Source organism: Catharus ustulatus, chromosome 4 (genome assembly GCF_009819885.2).
Source record: "Catharus ustulatus isolate bCatUst1 chromosome 4, bCatUst1.pri.v2, whole genome shotgun sequence".
NCBI lineage: Eukaryota > Metazoa > Chordata > Aves > Passeriformes > Turdidae > Catharus > Catharus ustulatus.
The window spans coordinates 72,950,155-72,967,267 of NC_046224.1; the positions used below are offsets into that span (position 1 = coordinate 72,950,155).

Here is a 17,113-nt window from a genome sequence, read left to right on the forward strand (position 1 = left end):
ATAAAGAAGAAAAAAAACCAAAACAACCCAAACAACTAACTTATCCAACTTTGGAAAGTCATTACTAAAATTCAGGAGCTGGTGGCTCCATAAGCTGAAGTGACAAAATAGCATCTATTATCTGCAGATTGCCTCTGTAGAGGTTCTAATCACATAGGGAACAAAAAAAAAAAACAGGCAAGCTGTTATTTAACACAAAGACAAATTTTAAATTTAGTGTCCACTTCACAAAAATCTGTACCACAATTCACAACAGTTGGAATACCTTTGAAAATCTTTGAAAGTCTGAAAGAACATGGAGCTTCTACTCCTCTGTACTGTGTGTACTGCTGAATCAGTACTCACCTTGACACATTTCAAGTGAGAGGGCACTTTTCTTCCTAGTTATCTTAAATAAGAAACAGATTGTTATATGTTTTTTAAAATTTATTTTTTAAAGAAACCAGTGGTAAAACCTGCAAAGAGGGGGATGTCCATGTCCACATCAGTACCTAAAGAATGAACACTACATGTCAGCTAAAAAGAGAAAAACTCTGAACCAGTGTTAACACTACACAGATATGCCTTTTTTGGTTATTATTTTAATTTTGATAAGTCCCTCTCTCCAGGCAAATGAAAAAAAAAATCAATTAAGTAGTCACAATGAGCAAGTACATAAAGAGGAAAAAAAACATTTACCAAAATAAACTCTCTACAGAATGCCATTACACATCTCATATTAATTTCTATCAGTGCTGACTACCTATACAGGGTAACCAAGAAAATATTTTAATGCGTATTCTTCCACCTATTAATCTTGCACCACAAAGAAAACCTTTAATCTGTTTTTGTGACAAAACCATCTCGGACAAGCAGATAGTTAATTTGGGTTAGATAAAAAAAAATCCTTTAAAAGGGAGAGCTGAGTTATGTAAAATATTTAACATGAACCACTTCAGCTGCCTCAAAACAGGTTACAAAGATACATAAACTTTTGATGAATTCACACTATTCAGTTCATCTACTGCCAAGACAGGTCATATCTTGAAAACATTGCTGTGCTCCTCAGCTTAAAACAGCTCCTGTATGTAAATTCCTGTCCTAATTTCATGGAGGGTGTTCACCACTCACTCCTCAGTTGCCAGGAGTGTGCACCAACCCAATTTCTGAGCATTTGGAGAAACACCCTTCCTTGTAGATATTTTCTTTCCTCCATTAAAAGTTATTTTGAGGAAATGCTTCCATTCAGAAGGATGCTGCCCTTTCCCCCAGAGCTCCCATTTACTGCTGTAACTCAAATACTTACATCCCTGCAGTTACTGATGCACATCAGCTCTTGTTCTGAACCATTCTCTTCTTTTGGGACTTGCACCTCCTCAGCTTTACATAAATCAGTTTTCCCTAAATGATTCCCCTGGCCATTACACACCACCAGGTGAATCATAGGAGCATAAAGTCAGAATAGTGGAATAGTAGTACAGCAAATTACTTAAAACAAAACCCCAGCTTCAAAGATCATTCCACACACAATATTTATATACTCTTCTTTATCATACCTCAAGCAAGTAAACATATAAATTGATTAAATATCCAAGTATAGCTTTCAAACTAGCAATGGTCTTAGATAATTTTTGGTGGTCCAAGAAACCACCAGAAGAGCAATCAGAAATAGCTCACAGCAATGTCAGCAGAGAACTCTCGAACTAACATTTCCATGGCATTTTGTGCAGTACAAAACATGGGCTACAGAGCATAAAAAGCTGAGATGCTTTGAAAAGTGAGCAGACATGAGCAGTGGTTTTGCAAATTAAAAAAAAAAAAAATCAAGTATTTAAAAACATAATAAACCCAAGTAGCTAAATTATGAAAATGTGTTATACAACTGCATTCTTTTCCATTCCCACCTCTTTTATTTGAATGCTGAGGGCTAAGAATGTACCATTATCTGGAATTTAGTCAAACCATTTTTTTTGTTGTTTTACCATTTCAATGCATAACTTGGAAAGTAACCAGTGAAATAGCACCATTTATCTCTAAAAATAAGACCAGAGATTTTAGTGGCTCTTGATTATGTTTTCCTTACAAGGACCCTTTGCAGAAAAGTACAAGTTTCAATTTAGAGTCCTGGTAATTAGTGCCTGTGGGAATAAAGCAAATTATTTTTTCCACAGCAACATAATTTCCTGTAACTTTAATTTTTACATGATGATATTCCAGTGGTTGCTCAGACATAAGACTGTACTGTCTACGCTGGGATCAGGATTTGGAACAATTATATGCGTTCAGTTAATCTCCCCATATAAAAAAACAAAAAACAGGTTTATAGTTATTAAAAAACTGTATATGAAGAAAAAGTATCTGCCAATAATTTTAGAGATGCTAACAAATCCCTCTACTTGTGGATTTAATGATTTAAGATGACAAAATCTAACAGGTAAGTGCACCTGGAGCAGAGGTGTTGTAGCCACCTTCTCACACGTGAGAACTTGCTCCCAAAACAGAGACTCTGTTACACTGAGTGGGAAAAGCTGCAGAGAAGGGGTGCAGCCAAGTTGGTGAAATGCAGGTGCCAGAGTTGGCAGGGTGTGCAGAGGGACAGCCCCACAGAGGTGACACTGCCAGGTCACCCCAAAGTGCATCCTGAGGGAACCCCTGCTGCTCCCAGAGCCCTGCACCACTCATCCTCCACTCAGCCATGGGAGCAGTGTCCTACAGAGCACAGAGATGCTGCACAAAGACAGCAGACTTCTCTGTTGAAATAAAAAAAACCCAAGTATCAGCACTTTTTACAAGTTTTAATGATGCGCGGGGATGCTACGTTCAATCATCGCACCTCATGAGGAGCAATCATTAAACACTTCGAAAAAAGCTTCTAAAAAAGACCAATGTTCTACTTGACTGGGAAAAAAACAACCCAAATAAACCCTACATTCCAAATCCCAGCCGACAATATTGGCTCTTTCCCAGACTAAATGCTGCGGTTCCAGAATTAGAGCAGGAACATCAGTGATGCAAGGCTGAGCTGAACGGACAAGGTGTTGTTTCTCCAAACCCAAACCAGAGCCAATCCAGATGTGAACTCGGGCACTTACTGGTGTTTACAGCACCCTTACTCTCTGGCTTGGGAAATTCAACAGCATTGATGCAAGGAGTTGTAAAAAACAAAGAAACAAGCCTCCCAAGTCACAGCCAGCATGCCAGACTCCTTGTAACCCTGCTGAGGAAATCCACATCACTTCCAAATGGACTTTGGGAATTACTCTTACATCTTTACATGAACAACAAATAAAACCCGCACATAGATTCTTTCATTAAGTAACAAAAACAGCTTTTCAATTTTAATTTAAAAGAAGGAATAGAACTGATAGATGAGCTGTTCCTACTCCTTCATAGTCAATAGCCTGAATGCTATTTGAATATTTTAAGCAATGGCCTAGAAGTACACAGGTGTTTTAAGCTTTTCATTTTTAGAGGAAAAAGGTATGAAATGTTGATCTCCCAAAGAAATTATTTCTAGTACAAAATGCTGTCCAATGCCACAAAACTAAGTCTTAATAAAGCTGTTCAAGAAATGTATTTTAGTGCTACTCTTGAAAGACAGTTTTACACTCCATAATATATTCATCTTTGCTTCAGAATGAGTATTTCATAATGAATTCATTTGAACTTAACATTACTTTGCTTACATGACAGCTACTAATGCTTTTCATTTTAAAATCTGTTTTATTCTCTGTTCAGCACTGTAGCTTTTCATCAATACCTCTAATAGTTATTTTCAATACTCACTTTAATCCACTGAGAAAAATCAAAGTGTAGCATTCAACAACCAAATATTCCTCCATCTCCTCCATCTGAGTATCATCAAGCCTCCCAGACAAAACCATGAAACATTATCAGGAACAAAACAAAAACATTGTGAAGCATTAAGGACTTATCTAATGACCACAACACTATTTATCTCCTCACAAAAATAAAACAGCTTTGATTTACACAAAAAAACAAAACAAAAAAAAAACCAAAAAGAAGCGCAAAAATTCCCTTGTATTTTTCTGTTTTCATTTCACAGTGACACAGTTTCTGTTGTCATTACCATGACATCTTAGAGACCAACTCAACCTCTCAATGTTAATAGGCAAGCCAGGGGTTATTTTCTTCTAATTCCATCAATTAGATGGATTCTTCCCCAAACTAACAGCAGCCATTCTTTCACAGAAAAGAGAAAGACAGACCTGAAGTGTGTCAATCCACTGCCAGCAGCCCTACAAAGCAAAAACCCATGGAGTTCCATTGGCAATCTCCACTTGCACTCCTTGTAAAAGGAGAAGGGCTGGTCCCTGGCAGCACACAGATGCAAGCAACTCAAACTATCCCATGGCAAATTAAAGAGCATCACTGATCTAAAGCAATCACAGGGAGCAATTCTCCCTCAGAAGAATTACCAGCAGGTTCTTTGAAGTACAGCACCAAGTCATAAAGAGCAATTTGTTTTGCCTCTGCCTTGGGAGTTTAGCCCTGTCCATTCTTTTTCAGGGAGAAAGGGAGGGATAGATGGGCTGAAGATTTTATCTGCTATTTACAGCACATTAGCTGAATGTTTAAGTGTCACTGTGTTAAATATGCTGCAGGAAAGCATGCACACATATACACCTCTTTCTCATTTTTAGAAATAAATCAAGTAATCTAATCTATCAGCATACAGAGAGAGGTTTCTAAACATATCTGTTAATTACCACCATTCTAGTGAGAAGTCCCCAGTGCACACTATTTTACTTTAAAGGAAAAAAGGAATCTTAATTAAAGTTTAAAAAAATAAATTAATAATCTGTAAATCTTAATATATTAATTCAAAGTCTTGACTTCCCAACATTTAGTAGCATATCCTGAGCAGGTTTTTACTTTGACTGAATAGCAGAAAATCCTGCTGGGTTCATTTCAGGCTGCAGGCATTTGATAGTGCAGTGACCTCGCAGTATTTACATTCCCCTCAGGAAAATCTGGCATGCAGTCCAACTGGGGAGGATCATGTCTAACACTGCCTGAGCTACCAGTGCCAGAAGCAAGCAGAGGAACAGTGAAAATAGTAAGGGGAACAATAAGGGCACGTACACAGAAATAAAATTAAAAGAAAGAGAAAGAGAAGGTCAAATAGCAGAAGAAGAGAAGAACTGAAGAGACAAAGAGTTGGAGACAGTTGTTTTTCTGATATAAATAAATCCCTTTTTTTTTTCCAAAACCATTGGTGCAGAGTGGCATTTAGACTACTAAAAAACCAAACGACTTCATCTGAAGGAAAATAAACTGATCAGAAGACTTGAAATGTTTGCCTCTGATCCAAACAAATTAACAGCTGCCAACTGCAGCTTGGTCTGCATTGTGTTTGATTCTTTTGTTGTGGCTGACAAATGCCAAATTTGGACAGAGAAAACCTTAAACCATAAAATCCTCCATAAGCTCTGCTTCTGACCATTCCCCCTACAGCTCTAATAGTGACACTTGGTGAACCCAGCTGTTAAATCAAATCCAAAAGCTATTCACCTCCATTCATTATAATATAGGTGCCTTCTGCTGCAAAGCAATTAGATAGGAATACAAGAGCCAATTTTCCATAACTTCCACTCCAATTTTTCTTAGAGGTGCTTAACCCATCTACAACAAGTAAAAAAAGTTTGTTTGTTCTTTACAGATTCACTCTGCCAGCAACATAATCTCCTATATGTCAGGCCTGTGGAAGTGTACGAGATACACAGATTCTGAACCAGTGCCAGATTCATTTCTTCACCTCCTTGAAAAAATAAATAAAAGCCTTAAGTTACCAGAACTTCTTTTCAAACTCTGTTTCCAATTGCACAAGGTAGTTTCTCAAGGAAAATAATAAAAGCAAGAGTTCTTGTCTAAGTTAATGATTGCAATACTTGACAAAAAGGATGGTACCTTCAATCCTCATTAAAAGTTTGAGAAGTCTCTGTCTGCAGTAATGACTTAAAAAGAACATCACTAGAAGTCAGAAAGAAAAAACAACTTTATTACTGAGCAAAAGACTTCCTCCCCCTCCTATTTAGAACCAGGATGCTGATAATTCCAGCTCCTCAGCCTGATGCTGTCTGCTTAAATCATCAAGGGCTGTGAAACACAGCAAACCCCACTCAGAGCCTAACAGGACATCACCACTTTAATCAACAGACTCTTTTCTACTAATGTCTCACTCCTGGTTCTTTTTCAGCAACCAAACAGCAAGATTTTCACGGAACTTGCATATCTAAACTCAGAAATATTTGGAGGCAGCAGGCACCCAAACAAAAGATTATAATGAACAGGATAAAACGCTGGCATTTGAATTGCTGAATTTGATAGCACTTTTTGTTGTTTTGAACCACAAAAATGAGCAATCAGAGGCACCAGAAATCCCGAATTTCTTGTCAGACAGGTTTGGCACTCTCACCTGAAGTTGGATCAAAACCACAGAGTGAGCTCAATTCTGAAGCACATTGCAAAGTGTGTAGCTTACAATGCAAGAATAAAGAACCTTCAGGAAAATGGTACAGATTTTTATTCTATTTTGAAAGTGAAGCAAAATGCAAATGTTCCAGGTAAGAAACTTGGGAGTGGGTGGTCAGTAGAAGAGGCATAAAGAACATGTTCTGTATATGTGCATTTATGTAAGATTGAAGCACTAGTGGTAACAGGAAGACCAAAAGGATACCCCTTTCATTAAATCTGCATTTAAACAGAAGTCACTTCATCATACTACTAGGCATCACTCATCTAAATCATTCTAAAATGTCACCTTTTATGCTCCTTACTATGTACTGTGCAATATCTTCAGCAGGAAAAGTAGGCAAATTTAATGGTTTTGTTGTCAGTTTATCTGCTCTTAAGAACAAAAAACTTTCCTTAAGCCCTCCTCTTTGTGGCACTTACTACAGACAAAGTTTAAACCTGGGAAATTTTTTAATTCGGTTTACAGGAAAAAGCCTTTAATTTGGTTATTGAATTGTCAGACAGACAAGAGTTGCAGATAAAGAGATTCAAGGCTCAGTACAAAGGAAATAAAGCACAATTCCCACCCTGCTTCCTTCCAGCCTCTTCCCCACAGGACAAGGTCAGTGCCCACCTCCTGTCTGACCCAGGCCAGCTCCAGGGACCTGCTCCTCCACATTCAGTGCAGTAGGGACAGTTTTAGGTTTCAATTAGACCAGTTAAAAATCAATCTCTTCAAAAGTCAAATCATTTTAACTCTGCTGATTCAACAAAGAAGATGGATCAATCAGCAGAAGCTGAAATGTTATTAACTGAAAAAAAAAAAAGCTAACATTTGTGTGTGCTTTAACAGCTAAAAATATTTCAGTGTTTCAGACCAGGTAAGCAACTGATCCCCACACCAAGCAGAGAATATATGACTTTGTACCACAAGAGAGATTTCAGATCAAAACAGATGATATGAATATCTAATGAGGTTTAGCTTGCATCATTCTTCTGATTAAAATTCATCATTAAAATGAACACTTGATCTTACAACACTGATTGCTCAAACATGTATTTTTTGAATGCAAATATGTTTAACTTTTTCAACCTTTGCATCAAACCTTGCAAAAGAGTTCAACCAAAGAAGACTCTTTTCCTTGTACATCAAAATATACAAATGTAACCCTATAAAAGGGTGTGAACAACATCTAAAATCCACAACAAAACCCTCCACCACACAGTCCTGGTCATGAGGAAACCAAGTTACCCTTTTATGCGTTCAAGTAAATCACATTAAAAGGTTTTCTTCTTCACTGGAAGCATTTGAGAGCACCATGTGTTTATTCTTGTTGCTCACAGAATTTTATTTCAAAAGTGATTTCTGTCCTTTTTATAAATCAAGTTCATTGAAGAATTTTAAAGATTACACATCACATGTTTTTACTCATCTCAAAAACAGATTCTCAAAAATGATAAACATTATAGACATTGGCCAGGAGCTGCATAATCTGCAGGATTTAATAACAAAAAATAATAAAAAAAAATCTAAAGTGACAAAATTTTGCTAGTAGTATAGCTCAGAACAAAATCCAAAGCTGTATTTTTGCAGGATTTCTGCAATTACAGTATCCTACTTATTCAGCGAGTAGTAAAGATGATAAAAGCTTCCAGGAAATACTGGGATGGAAGGATGGCAGAGATGGCATTTGAACTTGGAACTTTCACCATTCTGCTTTCAAACATCTTTTCCTACTAGGACCTCTCCTGGTCTGACACACCAAAACATTTCCAGTTAATAAAGCTCAAAATTTGTTTTTAAAGCACTTGTTTCTATTAAACATGATTTGTAATAGATTCTGGGAGGAAAAAAAGCAGGGAGCCAGTTCTAAAGTTTAGGTTGCTTGGCAATATACCTTTCCTGACAAATAATTGTTCTTACTAAACCTCAGTGGAAAAGCCATGAAGAACTATGTTTGTGGAGCCTCCTGAATATTCAAGTGTCTTTTTAATTGTTTAAATAAAGCTCCAAGACAATAACAGGCCACATAGGCACTCAAAATATGTCTTAAAAGTCTTTTTTTTTTACCCACCCCATAGATTTCAAAGAAGCATTCAACTCAAGTTTCATAGGTCTGGAGCACAAAGATGCAACTTCACAACCAACCATTTAACCAGATCTTCCTGTGCTGCCCAGCACTGGAAGCAGAGTTTCACTGGAGTGCTTCTGCTGGCAAGTCCCCATCCCCAAATTTCTGCTTCTGATGGTGGCTGCTGTTCCCCCTCAGCATCCCTGTTAGAGAACACCTTCCCTTCAGCCAAAGGGAGAGAACTGGGAGGCATGGTTATCTCACCATTCTAAAAAGAGAGAAGGCAAGGGAGGAAGGAGAGAGAGAGTTTAAATTTAGGTATTTACTCACTGAAACACAGCAAAGAGCACACATCCAGGCACCAGGTTGGCACAAATCCCAGCAGTCAGGGCTGGGGAGCTTTGCTTCCAGCAAGGATTTCTCTGCCTGCAGCTCCAGCAGAGCCTTGTCCCCCTCTCACACCAACAGCAGAGAACTGAGGAGTGCTCTGCACTGCCAGTCCGACTTATCCCAGCTTTAATGGAAGTGTAATTCATTAGAATAAGAGCTGGGGTAACATAAACATGTGCAGGAAAAACAGGCTCGGTGTAACACCACAAGAGACACCAGGTCTGATCAGCACAACAAAACTCTGTCAGACCACAGGGATAAAAAAAAAAAAATAAAGGGGGTGCAACTCCTTTAAAGCAAAAGCAGAACATAAAAGGCACCAGGTAAATTCTGAACCTGTAAAAGGTCTACCAAAGGGAGCTACAAGGAGTAGGCTCCTGTGCTGGCTCACAAGGTACCTGCCTGCCAGGGAAGTTTTTGGAAGGGTCTCTCAGTTCCAGGTGCTGCAGGATATGGGTAGCAACAAGATGGGGAAAAGGAAAAGAACCTGTGCAGCACCCAGACACAGCAGGAAGATGAAATACTGGTATGTGCCCCTAAATCATTCTTAGGGAGGCACATCAATTATCTTTTTTTACAAAGAGGGGAGGGTTTGGGGGGAAAAGGAAGATCTAACACTGTATGTATTAAACATTGCAGCAACGCCTACATGAAAGTTTTGATTGATGAGCATTTCCTTTGCTTTTTGCCGTCCTTCACACACTGTGAATACCAAAAACGGAAGACCATGCAAGAATTCACTTCACTGGAGTAAATGTAGAGTATATCCACTTTCTACTATTAGTATTTAATCACTAAAAAAGACCAAAGCTAGGGAAAAGATCTTTCCACTTCAAAAACAAAGATCTAAAGCTAAAGACCCATTTACTAATTTGTGAACAAATATCAAAAAACTTCTGAGTACCTTCAATATCTTTCTCATGGACTTCAATATTTCATGTAACTATATATATATATAGGTATATATATAAAGGTATTTTTCTGTTTTAAAATAATTATTCATTAACCCCTATAAGTGTTGAAAACTTGGTAATTATTAAAAAAAATTAGCAAGCTCCCCCATGCTTTCAAGTGTTTCTCAGTGAAACTGAAGCATTTAAGGTATTGCCCAATTTAGAAACACACTTCAGGAAAGAGACAGCTCAAAATATCAACCACAGACGTCAGAGGCAAAGAGAGCCTTCAGGAGCAGAGCAATTCCTACCATTCCCATTTGATATTCCACCTCCCAGCCTAACTCTGAACCAGGCTCCTGAGCCAGGGATAATGGGCCCTTCCAGACCTGCACACGAGCCACACAACTTGTTTTTGCAGGGTGAACTTTTGCCACCCTTCCCTCTGGGAGAAATCCCATTAAGTTTGCTCCTAGGAAATCAGCTCCCGCTCCTCCTCCTTTTTCCTGCCTTGCCACTAACACTGCTCCTTTCTGCCCGGTTGTCTGCACTCCTTCCCCTTGTGCTCCCACCCTCTAAACCTTCTGCATGCAGCATTACCCACAGCCTTGTCCCTGCACATCCAGTCCATAAAAAGTCACTTTTTGGATGAAGTCCTCTGATCCACACCCATTTCTTCCTGCGCCTAGAATCCTTCCACCTCCACACCCAGCTCCAGCTTTGCAGTATTTTTGGTTCTTGAATCATTTCAGTGGAAGAAAGAAACAAATGCTGAAACAGATAATAAATGTGCAGGTATTCCCATAAAAGTTCTCCTTATCTGAACAGCTCTGCTCACTACAAAAGGCACAGTAGAGCTTGTAGCCAAGTGCCAGCTCACCCATACACCATTATTTGACCTACAGGTCTCACCATGTAAGAAAAAGAATCAGGTTTATTCTTCATTTTGAGAAAATAAAGGTTAGAGGTAACAAAAAAAGAACTAAATTTGGGGGAGGAACACTAAGATTCTAAGTCTTGGAGAAAAACTGCTTGATCTGTTCGTGCTTTTCTCAAATTCCATTTTTCCTTTCAAGGAAGGGCTTTTCTGCAAACACGACTGGCTATTCTTAGATTTTTCTGGAGAAAGTCTCAGTTGAACGGGAAAGGATCTTTAGAATACACATAGAAGACAAAGGTTCAAAGGAAAGCTGAATTCTCAATGAGCACAGGTTTATTTTGGTAAACAAAAGAAACACAGCTGAATGAGATCTTATCCCTTTTAATCACCTCATAAATTTTTCTTGCCTTCCCCATTTTCGAGCTACATGTCTACAATAAACAGACCTGCACTGACAAAAAGTCTCCATAAAAGCATACAAAACCTCAATTTAATGCAACAGTGAACTCACCTCAGCTTCGGCCAGGCTTTGCCCATGCCCTGATTCAGCTATCAACAGGCTGTTCTGATGAATGCAGAAAAAGGCAAACTTCAAGGGAAAACCCCAAAAATGAAACTTCAACCCTCTTAATTCTGTAAGTTTTTAAGAACTTTTGCAGTCAGCTTTTGTACTGCCCACCAAGTGTCAGTCCTACAGCAAAAGTTAAGAGAAATCAAACTCTAACATCCACACACCAAATAGTACTTCTGTAAAAGCCAGCCTAGACAGACTGTTGCAAAATTCCACAAATAGTATCTTTGGATTGATTTTTAGAACAACCTTATTTGATAAATTAGTAATTTAAATAATATAACCCCTGTTTGAAAAGAAAAAAAAAAACAAAAAAATTGAACATATATTCAGGACTACAGCAATGAGAACCAAAAATGCAAGAAGAGTAAACAAACGCCTGAGTTTTAGATCATTGGATCATTCTAACCAAGGATAAGGGTTTCTTAGGCACATGCATAAATGCATACCCATTTATGTCATTTTATAGTTCCCAAACCCAGTGCTTTGGTGCCTAGAGATTATGAAGGCATCCAAAGTCCTAAAAGCATCAAGCAGGAAATTCTCAATGAGGAGTCTGAGGCCCCTGACCAGGTATATGCTCTACTGAGGAGTATCATAATGGTATTGTCCCCTGGGGTCCTTTTCCTTGGACACTTACAAATAACATAAGTAACTTCATCTTCCCATACCACCATCCAGCTTGGATGTGTTTTGGGGATAAAGTTCTTAAGTTTTCAAAGCTCACAACTGCACAATAAACTCAGCATAAATAACCAGTCCAGTGAAGGACCCTAAGCAGGACAAAAGAAAAATGCCAAGTTTGCTGCATCACAGTTTTCAAGCCTCAGTTTTACTTCATAATACAGAATGCAGAATAATTCAGAATAATTCATAATAATAATTAATAATAATTCAGAAAAAATCTTAATTCAGAATAATTCAGAATAATTAATTGCAGAAGATTCAATACTTAACTGAAAATAACAGATGTTATTATTGAATGCATCAGTTCTACAGTCAAGGGCCCCATATTCTGGGTAGAAGTTTAGTTGTATAAATACCAAACCAAGCATTACTTCAGTAAAGTTTGCAGCTAGAGTTCCCACCAAGTGCCAGGGAAGGGCTGTCTGAGCACAGGTCTAATGCAGAGGAAACAAATCCAGATCTTCTCATCCCAAAGAGACAAAATCCCAAAACAAGGTAACCCCTCTCCTGAGACCATATACAAGGTATCAGGCATTGCACATTTTTTAACTCCAAATAGCAAAGAACACCTTTTGTCATTCGGGTTTACTAGAGGTGAGGAGGATGTGGGGAAATGATTTTGTCATTAGCCAATTATCTACTACTCAGAAAACACCACCAAAAATAACAAGCAAAAAAGACCCAAGTCCTAGCTAGCATCAACTTACTAAGACAGTCCTGCACCAAAAGAAAACCACAGTATGCAAATGGGAGAAACTCCTTATCTTTGCCTTTTTTAGCGTATCTTTCCACCTCAAAACCAAAACTAATTCAGTGCCATGGGAGAGGAAAAAAAAATGTCTAAAATAGCCACCACTTGGTATTTTCTTATTCTGAAACCAAGTGCACGCATCCCAAGAAAATACAGTGTCCTTTAAAAACAATCATATTTCAGTGCAGTCTGTATACTGAGTCATTTGTTTGAAATTCCAGTCCAAGGAATGCTAAGATTCAGCTGACGAGTATCTCCTCGACATTATCCCAATTTGATTATACAGTGTTTACTACATCAAAGCCAAAAAAAGCACAGTAATAGATTCAGCAACACACCCACTTGGAACACTGAAGACCTATTATTAAAGAACCAGAAGAATAATTTTCAAAAGGTTTTTATTTTCAAACACAGTCTAGCGTAAGATCTTACCATAAAGGAAGGTTGTTAAACATTTCTATTCAACCCACATATTTGAAGCTGTGCCTCAGAAGTTAGGTCAAATTATTTATGTGATCAGGAGACTTGACTATCCTTGTCTGACTCTGACTGGACACACTGCAGGAATCCAACAGACAGGTTTCAGTGGCTGAAGCACCAAGAGCATGACATTAACCTTAATCTCCTTGTGACTTCCTAACTCACATGGAGCATAAAACAACATGGTTCTTTCAGACATAACCACAAACCAGCTTTCCATATTTTCAGTTTGAACACAGCTTCATTTCGCTGCAGTTGACATCACAAACACTAATATTCAGCAAATCACTCCACACAAACAAGCAGGTGATGGTTAAAAATCCCCATGTGGGGGTTTGCATAGCAGAAGGTCACAACAGCCCATGCTGTTTTGCCCCTCATGCAGAAGCCCCAGAGTAGTTAAAATTCAGACAACCAGAATTATTATAATCAACACATCACCCAGAGTTGCAGCGCCTAGGATTAGAAGACAGTGATTACAGCATTGTCACCCTATGTTAGCTCTCACATCCTCTCCAGCACCAGCAGGGCTGAATAGGAGACGGATTTAAAAGGAGAAGCTATCACTGGGCAGGAATTCAAATTCAGCCTGAGACACTGCACAGCAAACCAGTATTTAACTAAGGATGCCAAACTGGTCAGACCACGTGAACCCTTCAGCAGGCACCATCCCTGCTATCCTCCTACATCTACCAAATCAGAGAAGTGCTGGTGCAACATGTTTTCAAAGAGAGCACATCTCTCAAACACAAACGGAACTATTTTGTGTTTGCTCTCAGCACAACAATCAGCTCCATGGACATCCTCACAGTCATGCTAACACCTTGAGCACAAGATCTTGGAAGGACAAGGGCACAAAACCAACCTCACTAAGTTTGTCCAGGAGAGCATCAGTGCCTCTACAACAGCTGCTCACACATTTGTTTACTCCAGGAAAGCTCAAGTCACTATTTGCCAGTTGCTACAGCTGGCCAACACACTGTTCACAGGCTTATTCTGCAAGAAAAGGCCCCATCTCTAAGTCCAGAAGATTTTTTTATTGTATACACAACGTGCAAACACAGCTTTCTTTAATTCGCACTTGTCTCCATTTCACAATCTGCACAGAACTCCAGAGGTGAAATTTTAATGGCTCCCTGACCCCAGTGTGGTGCATTTCTTGTCAAGCGCTGCAATGCAAATTGCGAGAAGGCAGAATAGAACACAAAAACCAACATGTTGCTTACTAACAATCTGCCCTCCTAGACAGCACAGAGCCTGTTCCAGTCAGTTTTTTGGGAGCATGCTTCAGTATATGTTTTTAAGTTTTGTTTAGGACCAAATCAAAACACACTCATATAAACTAAACCATCAAACAGACATATAACATCCACCTCACACTGTCTACAATCTATCCTACACAGAGCAGCAGCCCTATGCTCAACACTACAACACAGAAAAAAAACCTACCTGTAGCCTTTCAACACTATCTGAAACCTTCACTCATAAACGTTATCCCACTAATGACATTATTAAAGACAGCAACCCAAACATGCAATGCAGTGAGCAAAAACTCCTAAACAAATCGAGAAAAACCTGTGAATTGCTAAATAGAAGGAAAAGTAGCATATTAACCAAATACACATAGGTGCCACTTAAAACATTTCCAGATAAGGATGGTCTAACTATCTGGAGAGGCAACGCTTGTCAGAAGTTTGCACAGATCCAGCCAGTACACCCTCTGGACTTCTACACAAGAGCCTGATTTTCATGTGTCTCATCCAAAAAGTCCATAGACACAGCAAGGATACCATAGTGAATGTGATCTTCAAAACATACTAAAGCTGTACCAAAAAAAAAAAGAAAAAAAGAAAAAAAAACAATGCTAGAAGCAGAAGGGCTGCAAAGAAAAAAGCCAAATTAAATCTTCGGTGTGGCTTTAAACAATGCAATTAGAGAACAAGGCAGAAATCAAGACTCTTCTCCCAGTGATGAAGTAAGACTTTGCCTTTGTGAAAGCATTTACAGCACACAAGAGTACAAACACAAATGTCACACAAACAGACAAATTCAAGGTATTCTTGGCTTGCAAGGACATTTGTTGCTAGATGCTTACATTCACAGCAGAAACTGTATTTGAACCTGTATCCTCTAACAGCTTAAATTAACACAAAAAGCCAAGAAATTGTTTTAGTTGTGGAGAATTCAGCAAACAAAGGACTGTATACCCTATGACAAACGGAAATGTTCCTTTTGGATTTAGAGCACAACATTTAAGTTCAGTTTGGAACGTGTTCAAAATTACACCAACATTTAGACAAACTAATTGAAAATTACAGTATTGTCACAAACATTCTTTGACTTACTTTACATAATATCTTGCACCTTCAAAAGTATACGCTTCCTCCCAACCTGTGGGTAAGTCTGGAAAATAAGCAGCAAAACATTGCAATTACCTTTTGAAATGATGCTACCCATACTGCTCTACTCCCCAATACTAAGGCTGTTAAAGGACTGTGTCTGATTCCACGTGTCAAGACCTTTAGTTCCAGAAACAGGACTGACTCACAGGACTGCCTAAGTGTGAATTCTGTAAGCCCAAAGAAGCCACATGCCTGAAAATCTGATTGGGCTTTCTCATTCTCAAACAATAACAAGGATGGTTTAAGTGTGCCCTTATTTAACGTTCCCTCTTTCCCCCAGCAGCTCAGGGTCATCACCAGATCTCCCTGCCTTGAGCTCCAGCAGCATCAGGTTACCTGGTAGGCAGAGAACAAAAATCCACCTGAGTTACATGCAAGTCACAAGCTCCTTGAGAGGCATGGTATCAACCACACCACAGAGCATTAGCACTGTATTAGCATAATTCCACCACTGTTGTGACTAACAAGTGTTTCTGCAGTGTTTACAACTCTACTGCATTTTACATTAAAATCCTTTTCCATGTAAATCTAGTGGAGGCTGTGGGTACATCTCTTCCTTTCTATTACCACTCTTGGGAGTCCAGATACAAAAAATCCATACCACTAATGGTCAAAACCTCTCAAGTAACAGTTTCCTGGTGTGATAGAAGCTCTGGAGATGTTGGGCACCTCCATGCACCTCTAGATGCACCACTACCCTTAAAAGTTTGTCCCTGTCATCAAAATAATGATGGATATGTAGCACTCTCATTGAATTGCAAAAGCAAGAATGCATTTCCTAAAGAAAAAAAAGTCAGTCTGGTTTATGTGGCCATTTTTATTCTCCTCATTACTTATTTGCTCTGGCTGCTTTTTTCTTCACCCCCATCTGCTGCAGAACAAAAATCAAGGTGTCTTTTGATAATGGCACAGGGCAAAGTACAGCAAACAGGAAGTGTCTCCAGCACAAGTATTTATGGCTGCTACAAGAACTTTGCAAAAAAATACCCTTTCAGTGCTGAATAGCTCCAAGAATAAAAAGCACTTCAATTCATAATGGAGGACAAAGCTTTCCTCACCATCTAGAACATGCTTCACAGAATTAACAGAGAGCTTTACAATAATATACACCTGCAAAAGAAGTGCCATTCACTCAAAAATTGTTTAAGAGAAGAATGTATTTTGAATGTATTTGACTAGGTTCTTACACAGTAGTCAGAGTAAAAGAAGAGATAAACCCCAGAATAATTCTGTTTGTTTATATCTATGTATGGAGAAATTGACTAGCACACGCAATAACGAGGAAAGCTACAGGAGGAGATTTGTTTTTTAGATACTTTGCTATCTGATTGATAAATTATGGTCAGTGTATCTAAGATCATGCCTCAGCCTTGTGTCCAGAAACAAGTTTAGTTCACCTGATGACAACTCTGCTGTGTTATATGCAATACTCCAGATACTCATAAGCAAACTGCATTTCCTTTAGAAGGCACTTAACAGCAGAAACAAACGAGACACTTGGAATACTGCTGGGAAATCATCATCAGTCAAC

At 38.7% G+C, this 17,113-nt stretch overlaps 1 protein-coding gene across 1 annotated transcript in view; it reads right to left on the minus strand.

The window, feature by feature from the left end:
- Positions 1-17,113, minus strand: part of PLEKHA5 (pleckstrin homology domain containing A5) — a 149,283-nt gene that overhangs the window by 130,384 nt on the left and 1,786 nt on the right. The window contains 1 exon segment of the mRNA XM_042779230.1: positions 15,526-15,583. Within this exon segment, the coding sequence (XP_042635164.1) occupies positions 15,526-15,583 (58 nt within the window).